The sequence below is a fragment of the Chrysochloris asiatica genome, unplaced genomic scaffold (assembly GCF_000296735.1).
Source record: "Chrysochloris asiatica unplaced genomic scaffold, ChrAsi1.0 scaffold00186, whole genome shotgun sequence".
Lineage (NCBI taxonomy): Eukaryota > Metazoa > Chordata > Mammalia > Afrosoricida > Chrysochloridae > Chrysochloris > Chrysochloris asiatica.
In genome coordinates this window covers 2,410,973-2,421,473 of record NW_006408704.1, presented here as the reverse complement: position 1 = coordinate 2,421,473, position 10,501 = coordinate 2,410,973, and the positions used below count along the sequence as shown (strand labels likewise).

Here is a 10,501-nt window from a genome sequence, read left to right as displayed (position 1 = left end):
CAGGTCAACAGGAGTGTTCATTGCTGTGTTTCCCCAACTTCCACTCACCAGCAGCCCAATGTGGTCACCAGCTTACATGGCTGCTCATGTGTGCCCTTTGAGTTTCAGTCTTAGAGGGGAGCCATGTGCTTTGTAAATAAGACAATGAGGTATAGGACGCTGCTTACCTTCCTATCTTCAGATCCTCACTTTCTGGATTCACATAGATGAAATGTGAATTTGTTCAGCTGGAATTAGTGAATAAGAACTGTTTCCATTGTCCTGTGAATTAAAAGTGCTGGCACTTTATGCTGTGACATGGAGTTTCAAACCACAACTGTCACAGAATTAACGTCAATGAATTACACATGTGAAGAATGTTGAAATGGCAATGGTTTTGTTACATATCAATTTAACACAATTTTTAAATGCCATGAAAACAATTTAGATGTAATACATACAATTATTAAAACCGAGAGCAATTTTTATTATTTTTATGCATTCTTATCTTTCTCATAGGAGTTCTGGAGTCCTGGTGTGGCACTGTAGGATAAGCACTGGACCCCAAGATTGATTTGAACTGCAAGGTGGTGGTTCAAAACCACCAGCCACTCCTCAGAAACTCGATACAGGTCAGTCTGAACTGACTCGACAGCACTTAACAACACCAAGTCTTCTAATAAGCTGAAATATGCTCAAAGGAAAAGGTAACACTTGTTTATTAACCACAGAGCTTTAATTCATTTGGAATCTGTAGTACCTATTGAGCTTGTCGCCCCAGCTCTTTCTTTAGGAGGACTGGCCTCTCACTGGGGCTGCTCAGTCACGTAGAAGCCGTGATCTTGGATGGCCCGGTAGAGTGTGATGTACTTGGAGGCCTTCCTTGTCCTTGGGAGCACATACTTCTCTGTGAACTCTCTCTTGTCCATCTGCCCCTGGCCTTCTGTACTCAGGATGCAATTAATGAAGGTGAGGCTGTAACTGTAGCAGTTGTGACACTCTTCCTCGTACCTGGTGCGACAAGGATGTGAAGACAGAAGGTTTCATCTAAAACTGCTCAGGGTCAGGCCAGGAAGCTGCTGTAGGATTTCCATATTGAAATTGGGCTAACTCAGTGAATGGGCTCCACAGAGACTAGCCCACCTGGCTATGAGCTTCCACTTACTGAGGGATGATTTGGCTTCAGCACTGGACTGCGAACCACAAGGTTGGCAGTTCAAAACCCACCAGCTGCTCCTTGGAAACCCTAACCAGGGTCATTATAAGTCAAAACTGACTTGACAGCACTTAAACAATTGCACTGAAATTCTTGATTCCAGCCATGGAATTCCAAACCTAAATTTTATGGTATTCTAGTGTCCAACGTTATGTCAAAAGTATTTAAATTCACACACATACTGCATATATTCTGAAGTGTTGAGGGAGAGATGAACTGTAGAATTAAACAATCTCAAAATTGTTCAACAAAACTGGAACTTTAAATCTTTTTACATTTTGAACATATGTTTGTTTGTTTGTTTTTTAATTTTTGGTGTTAAAAACATAATGTCATAGATTTGGATATGTTTTTTATAAACATACCTGGAGTCCTGGTGAGTTGCTGTGGGTTAATGCACCAGACTGCAAAGCCATTTGAACTGCAAGGTTGGCAGTTCAAGCTCACCAGCTGCTCCTCGGAAACCCTATACAGGGTCACTATGGGTTGGAACCGACTCGACGGCACATCACAACAACAACAACAATATAAAAATGCCTAGTCAAATTACTTGAGCCACACACTTGCTGATGAAGGTCAAAGACTACAGCCTTCAGTATGGATTACAACTCAGTTACACTGAGTTTTCTTTACAAGAAAACAAAAATCCTCACCACTGGACCAATAGACAACATCACGTTAAATAGAAAATATTGAAGTTGTCAAGGATTGCATTTTATTTGGTGCCACAATCAATGCTCATGGAAGCAACAGTAAAGACATCAAATGACGTATATGGCACTGGACAAGTCTGCTGCAAAAGACCTCTTTTAAAGATACCAGTTCGAGGACTAAGGTGCACCTGATCCAAGTCATGGTCTTTTCAATCACCTCGTATACATGTAAAAAGCTGGTCAATGAATAAGGAAGACTGTAAATGAATAGATGCATTTGAATTATGGTGTTGATGAAGAATACTGACTATATCTGTGTTGGAAGAAGTGCAGCCAGAATGCTCCTTAGAAGTAAGGATGGCAAGATGTCGTCTCACATACTTTGGACATATTAGGAAGGTTCAGTCCCTGAAAAAGGGCATCATGCTTGGTAACTGCAGGGTTGGCAAACAAAGGGAAAACCCTCAACAAGCTGGACTGACATCATGGATTCAAACATGACAACAATTGTGAGGATGGCGCAGGACTAGGCAGGATTTCCTCCTGTTATATATATCACCATCTATCAGTAGGAACTGATTTGATGGCATCTAGCAACAACAGAGTCCTGGTGTGGCGCTGTAGAATAAAACTATACTGATAACCAAAGGCTCAGCAGTTCAAACCCACCAGCCACTCCTCAGAAACCCTACATAGAGTTGCTGTGAGTCAGAATCGACTCAATGGCACTGAACAACAACAAGAAATCAAATAATTAAATGAATTAAAAGTTTCTGCTTCTGCAACTCTTAGAATACCATGATTTTGTTGTGTAAATTTATGTGGACTCTTTTCCACAGAAAAGTCAATCAATCCACCCCATATAAATTCTGTTACAGGAGTTAACATCTCACCATGGACTCAACATGAAGCCAGACACAGCTTTGAGTCCTGGCACAACCATCTTGTGAATGACGGCAGTGAATGGTGTTCTTGGGAGTCACGTACCTGTGAGGCAGCCAGATCCCTGAGTTTGAGAAGTCCTCCAGGTACCTGTCCCATTGGTCCATCAGTCCATACATGTTGGGCTGCAATAATGGGATGCTTATACTCTGTTCCCATCCTGCTACATCACGATGGACACCTTGCACATTGTAATTATACACAACTCCTACAAACCAAAACCAAAGTCATCCAAAAGTGAAAGGACAAATGAACTTCTGTTCCAAAGAGACTTCAGAAAACAATAGGAGCCACCTTGGTAAATTTACATAATGTTAACCCAGGTTGCACTGTGACATTATGCCAGAGAGCAATGGGCCCACAAGAGTGTCTAAGAATCACCTTCCTTGGAGATCATTAAGTACTAAAGGCAACCATGAAATTTAGATGCAATCTCACCTGGAATGGAGGGGGTTGGGGGAGGGCAGTGGTACTGAGCCTGCTCTCAGCAAACATTTCATGTCAGGTCTGGCTCTACCTGCTGTTCCACATGTTCTGAAGTTCCTGCCCCCACCCCCACCCCCACTCCACCCCAGAAGTTGAGACCATGCTAGGCGCCAGGATAATCATCTCCAAATATTTTTGTTGAAATTCTCTGTTTACAATTCCGTCTAGCAAGTTTCCTTGAATTAGCAATAAATTTCCCCTGATAAAGATTGATGTTAAATTGGCTTGCTCAAAGGGGTGAATCTGAGTTTGAAAAACCAATTCTAGGTTTCTGTTCACAGAGTCAGTTTCTCTTGCTTTCAGGAGAAGGAAAGGCCATACCCAGAATGAACCTTCCTGGGTCTGAGCACCTCACTCCTATGGCACACCTGGGAATTATGACTTCATCTTCCCTTGCTTATTCTTGGTTTTAGACAGACTACTGCAGGTCCACCACATCGCACGATGGAATCTCCCTGTTTTACTCCTGAAGCCAGGAATGAGAGGACCCAGCCACAGGGGCGGTGTGCAGGTCAGGGGCATCAGAGGGCCTGGATTTGGGTTTGGGCACAAGATGAGGTCTTGATCAAGTCAAATCCTCTGGACATGTGTTTCATCCTCTCGTAAAAGCAAACAAAAACTTAATAGGTTTGTAAGGATCTTGATTGAGAAAACATGAGTTTTCAGCTATTTAGTACTGTTAGTACTGTTTGTTAGTAGAAGTAACTTGCTGTCCAGTCAGGTATTTCTCATTGGGGGGCAGTGATGCCCTACCTCAGAAGAAGTGGTTGAACACAGGGTTGACACTGCCATGACCACATTTTCTCTAGAAATTCGGTTTTCCTATCACTGGGCCAACTGGGTTTTTTTGGTTTGCTTGTTTTTTTTGCTAAAAAAACACACAAAAAAACTATAAAAATGGACTCACCTTTTGTGTTGGTTATTCCGACATGAAGATCAGACTTTCCATCATATTCCCTGAAGAAAGAAAAAAAACAAGTATTGTTTTCCCTTTTGCATGTATTTAGCATAATACTAAAGGTCAGCCCAGCTAGAACAGACATTCAGCATAACATCTGTCCCCACAGAACACGGGCCACCCTGTGGTCAGCAGCTGGACAGACTCCTTGTTGCAGCTTGGAGCTTGGCCTTCAAAGCTACTATGGATGATGTTGTTGTTATTTTGTTCAGTGCTATCAAGTCAGTTCCAACCCTGTATAGGGTTTCCAAGGAGCAGCTGGTAGGTTTGAACCGCTGACCTTGTGGTTCAAACTGACCCTGTGGTCCAGTGTATTGTCCTGCAGCACCACACCAGGACTCCAATATGTGTAGGACGTGTGTGAAACCCACTCTGAGGCAGTTCTCAAACCAAGGAATGCCTTGATGAGAACCCTAAAGAAAACCTTGCATGCCAAAGATTATGGGAATGAACATACTGACCAGGTGGCTGGGGGAGTAATCTAAAATGAGGAGTAAATATGTGCGCCTAACTGTTATCTAGTAATAACAAACCTTAGCTTTGTCGTGGTGTCTGAAAACGCCTCCTGCCTAAGACTGTACTTAAAGCTGCAGTGTAGTTAATAAAGTCGCTCTTGACTGACCATCTCGAGTCCCCTGTCGCTTTCATTCCCTGTCCGCCTCTGGAGAACCCCCTTGTGCAGATTACTCCTGCAAGTATGAATATATCTCAACAGACCTCAGCATCAAAAATGAAAACAGCCCATTAGGTTGCTGCCATCTATGGCCACACCCAATTTTACTGTACAGACCATTTCCTGAAATTAGTCTTTACTCAAAACTTCCTTAAGGAGCTCTGGTAGCATAATGGTTACGAATCGGGCTGCTAACCTCAGAGTTAACTACCAGCTGTTCCATGGGAGAAAGATGAGGCTTTCTGCTCCCGAAAAGATTTACAGCCTCAGAAACCCTGTACAGGGTCGCCGTGAGTCGGAACCGACTCCAAGGCACATAAACACCACCACCAGCAAAACTTTCTTAAATATAGAACTCAGTGTCATTTAATTTTTATACCCAACCCCAGATCATCACCTACTAGCCCTGAGATACTGGGAGAGTCGTTTATTCATTCTGATCTCAGTTTCTTCATCTGTAAAATGGGACTAGTATGAGTCCTAGCAAGCTGGTTCTAATCATGAAATGCCTGGAGACTGCCTGCCACAGACAGATGCCCAATAAACCAAAGGTCATTTAAAAATTGTCCCTGGTTCATACCCAGAAGTGCCTCAGAAGAGAGGCCTGGCGATCTACTTTTTTAAAAAATCTAGCCATTGAAAACCCTATGGAGGACAGTTCTACTCTGACACACTTGGGGTCACCATGAGTTGACAGTTGTTGTTTTTTTTATGTGATAAAGATTATAATTATGTATTCGGCACAGTGAACACAGCTACATCATCAAAACAAGCAGTGCTGAGTTTTAAACAAACAGGACCCTGGACACAGATGGCTGCCCATCTTTGTCAGTGTGGGAGCCCCAGGCCATTGTGTTGCAGCCAACTCAGAGCTCTTGGAGGCCCCCTGTGTCCAGATGTTGAGAATGAAGCTGAGGAAGAAGAGAAATCCTGTCTACTGTTCACGTTGTGTGTGTTCTATCCTGTGCACTGACTCCCAGGCCCACATGCCCTCCAGTTCTTCAGTATGCCCCATTCATACTACCGACTCCATGGCACATAACAACAACAACAACAACATTCACACAACATCTTATTGCCTGTTGTTTTGTTAAGTGAATGACTAGGGGATAAGATGAGGTCTCTGCCCTCACCTAATTTACTCGCCTCCAGAGAAGACATTTCCAACAGCTTGCTCTGTGTTGTGATGAGGAAAAGATTTACAGCGGACCTGGGTGAGCCGGAGCTTGATGGACTGCCTTATTTCTCCAGCTCTCACAAGCTTTCCTCCCTTGGCAGGGAGCAGTCACCAGTTTTCTGTTGCTTTCTACTGTTATTGTTGTGAAGTGCTGGTCAAGTCAGTTTCAGCTCATAGCAACCTGGTATAGGGTTTCCGAGAAGCGGCTGAAGAGTTTGAACCACCCACCTTGCAGTTCAAACAGACCTAATGGTGGTGGTGGTTATCCTATAGTGCTACTCTGTTAGTGAGAAATATTTGCATTTTTCCTTCTTTGACAGGCTTCTACCTTACACAGGTTTAAATGTAGAATGTTACAGAAGCCCATGGTAGGGACAGGGGCAGGGCTCGTCTGTGTGGCACCTGGCTACAGATTAAGACAAGATGCAGCTCTCCACAGGGTTCTTGGCTTAGGGAGCCGGGAGCAGCACCCACCAGTTGGTGGCCTTTGTGCAGTCCACAACCAGCACAACCAGATGTGACAGCCCTGAGGGATCCTAACCTAATGAGTTCAGAGTCAGTGTTGCCTTTGGATCACAACTGGTTCTCTTTTACAACATCAGTGGACTTATCTTGAAGTGCCTTTTCAGTGTTCACAACTCAGAGTGGACTTCGACCTTTCCATTTGTTTTCTTGGCTGTACTGTGGGTTTGGAATGGTAGATGAGAGAAAGGAAAATAGCTTAGGACTTGGAGGCTTAGCAGGGTCCTGCTGCCTCTGATTTGAGCACCTGAGGGGTTATTGTTGTTGTTATGTGCCGTGGAGTTGGTTCTGACTCATAGCGACCCTGTAGAGGCTTTCCGAGGCTGTAAATCTTTATGGGAGCAGGACGCCTCATCTTTTTCTGGCAGAACAGCCGGTAGTTTTGAACAGCTAACCTTGCAGTTCACAGCCCGATTCCTAACCACGACGAAGGCCAAATTGCATGACCTGCTATACCACGGCCAACCTCCCTTTACCTATGCTCTATTCCCAGATGCAGAATGAAGAGCAGGAAATAGCTCCACCACATCTTGAGAATATAAATATAATGCTGTCTGTTTCTTGAGAACAGGGCTGTGGCTTGTTCACTGTGGCATTTCTCACACAAACCTGCAGGGTGAACAAACCAAATTCATAGAAAACGAATTCCAATTTTTAACCAAGTCATTCAAAAGCATTAGCACACATGAGGCACTCTTAAAACACACTCTGAGTTTCATGATTTGACAAAGATGGACCTGAAGGTTCTTCTAGGCTGAGGAATTATGATCTGAACTGAATATGAACAGAATAGAACAGAAAGGACAGCATAGATGATCCTAGGCCAGGTTTGCACCCCTTCCTGCGAACCCTCACAACTTGGCAAGGTCAGTGGCCCCAGAGATGCAGAGAGCTATTAGCAGAAGCACCAGGGTAGGAACAGAAGGCCTTGTGGTGCCAAAGCTGGCCTTGTCTTCTCTGTACCCTGCTGCCTCCCCAGGACAGGTCAGAGGGAAGTTTGCTTGTCACCAAATAGTCTTGGGACTTTCTGTCACTTCATTTTCATCTTTACAGGGACACTCCAAGGCAATTAATTCAGGTTTGCAAACAGGGATCTGAGGACCCTAGTTCTTGGGTTCCTACTGTTGAAGCTGTGTGGTAGGGAGGGTTAGGAGTGGATTTTAAGGAGACAAAGAGGATTTCTGCATTAGACAGTATTGATACACAAGAACATGCTTCATAAAGCATGACTTAGCCCTGCCCCACACTCCCCCCACCCCCCACCCCCCATACACCTCCATGCTCTTTTAAAAACTGGCTTAAATGGGGCCGGTCCCAATTCCATTTGTGAATTCCAAACCAGCCAGTTGCTGTCCAGCGGACTCCAACTCATAGTGAGTATTAGAGCAAAACTGTGTGTGTCAGAGTAGAACTATGCTCCTAGCATTTTCAGTGGCTGATTTTTCAGAAGTAGATTACCAGACTTTTCTTCCAAGAGCCTCTGGATGGAACTCCAGCCTCCAACATTTGTTTAGCAGTTGAGCATGCTAACTTTTGGATCACCCAGGGACTCTCTGTAATACGGAGGCATGATTTTTTTCTTTTGATTTCTGAAATCTTTCCTAATGAAGCTAGGTGGTGTCTACAGCTGAAATCGATCAGGATGATCTCCAATTTAATCCCCCTCCACACAAAACACTCTTTAGTCTTTGTGCATTGTACCTGCTTGAAGAAGAAATTACAAAAGATCATTTGCATATGATTGGTGGTTGGATCATTTTCTGTTAGCTTCAGTACAAAATCTACAAGGTAGAAAATATCTCCATATTATTCATTTTTCTTTCTTAAAATTGTAGAAGCCAGTTTACCCATATTCTTCGTATATCTTATACTTCTCATTCCAAAACAGAATATGCCCTCATTCATTTTTATGAAACAAGTAGGCAGGATGCAAGGTCAAAAGAATTGAGCAACCCGTTCACAAACCTCACACTTTATCGTACACGATAGAAAAAAGCTTTCGTGACTAAAGACATAGGTGAAGATGTTTGCACAATTCAATGTAACACTTAGAAAAATAAAAGTAAGAAAACACTGTACCTAAGAAAGGTCCCCTGTGTTGGTTTGAGGAGGAAGGAACATTTTTCTTGATGAGCATTGGTAAAGGGCTTAGAGATGCTGACAGGAGCGTCTTCCAGCTCCCTCCAGCCCATGTCCTGCCCACAGAGAGGGCAGCACTCTGGTGCACTGAAGCCGTAGATGTATTTCTGGCAGTGGTTGAATTTAATTATAGGCTTTCCAGCCTCGGGGCACTGCATAGTTCTAGCCCTAGGGGCTGACTGGGAGGTGTAGCAAGACTTGCCCTTCCTCCTTATGAACCTGGGGAAATGCAGGCAGCCCAGGTAACCCAATCTTGAATGATGTCATGCTGATTGACAGCTTCAGAAACCAAACCAGGTAGGATTAGCCAGGAGCCAGGACAACCCACAAAGTGGCTTCTTAAAGAGCTAGTTTTCATTTGTGCTACCTGACACCATTTCCTTCTGGCCCTTTTGTGTCTTGCAACACAAAAGTCCTGGTGTGGCGCTGTGTGTTAATGTGCCAGAATGCAAAGCTGTTTTACTGCAAGGTTGATGGTTCAAGCTCACCAGCCACTCCTCGGAAACCCTATACAGGGTCACTATGGGTCGGAACCGACTCAACAACAACAACAGATGACAGCGAGTTCCTACTGATCCTTTAAAGTCTTGCTTTGCTGTTATAAGATATCTTCCTCAGCTTCTTCCATGGGTCCCCTGGGCTGGAAACACTGGATTTATATTTCTACCAGAGATCTGTTATATAATTAGCCTGTGAGCTCCTCAGAGACGGAGGCTAATTTTTATTTGTACATTCCTGGTGTGGCACTGTAGGATAAGCACAGGACTACAAGTTCGGTCGGTTTGAACCGCAAGCAAGGTAGGTGGTTCAAACTCTCCAGCCATTCCTCAGAAACCCTATACATGGTCACTATGAGTTAGAACCGACTCGATGGCACTTAACAACAAGGATGCACCCTGGTGGTTAGACTAACCACAAAGTTGACAGTTCAAACTCTCCAGCCACTAAGGGAGAAAGCTGAGGTTGTTTGCTTCCATAAAGGTTTACAGCCTTCAAAACCCTAAAATGCAGTACTGCTGTGTCCTATAGGGGTCACTATGATTCAGAATCAACTCACAGTGCTCCAGCACACTGAAGCCATAGATATATTTCTGGCAGCAGTCAAATTTAATCATAGGCTTTCCAGCCTCCGGGCACTGCATAGTTTTTGTTTTGTGTTGTCTTTAGAGTAGATTAAACAATCCCTGAATATTCAAAATAATTAAGGAGCTCTGGTAGCACAGTGGTTATGAATCGGTCTGCTAATCTCATAGTCAGCAGTTCGAAACTACCAGCTGTTCCGCGGGAGAAAGATGAGGCTTTCTGCTCCCATAAAGATTTACAGACTCGGAAACCCTGTACAGTGTTGCTATGAGTCGGAACTGAGTCCACAGCACATAACAACAACAACAACAACAACTCAAAATAATTAAGGAGCTTTGGTAGTGAGGTAGATAGATACAAGGTGGGCTGCTAATCACACGGTCCGCAGTTTGAAACTACCAGTCGTTCCGCAGAGAAAGATGAGGTTTTCTGCTCCCATAAAGATTTACATCCTGAGAAACCCTATACAGGATCCCTATGAGTAGGAACCAACTCCACGGCACACCACCACCACCACCATTCTAAATAATTAATGCTTTCAGCTTATAGTCAAAAGGTCGAAGGTTTCAGTCTACCAAAAGGCACATCAAAACAATGGACTGACATTGAGCATCAGAAAACTCAGCCTTTGTCCTGTGTAAGCACAGTTCTACTCTGACACATATGGGGTGGC

The 10,501-nt window shown here is 43.9% G+C and overlaps 1 protein-coding gene across 1 annotated transcript; it reads right to left on the bottom strand.

Annotated features, from left to right (window-relative positions):
- Positions 1-719: 719 nt before the first annotated feature.
- LOC102827334 (chromosome unknown open reading frame, human C3orf83) lies at positions 720-8,903 on the bottom strand. Its single transcript, XM_006872201.1, is given in 4 exon segments — positions 720-990; positions 2,836-2,998; positions 4,184-4,233; positions 8,686-8,903. Coding segments are annotated over 4 exon segments (702 nt in total).
- Between the last annotated feature and the right edge of the window lie 1,598 nt (positions 8,904-10,501).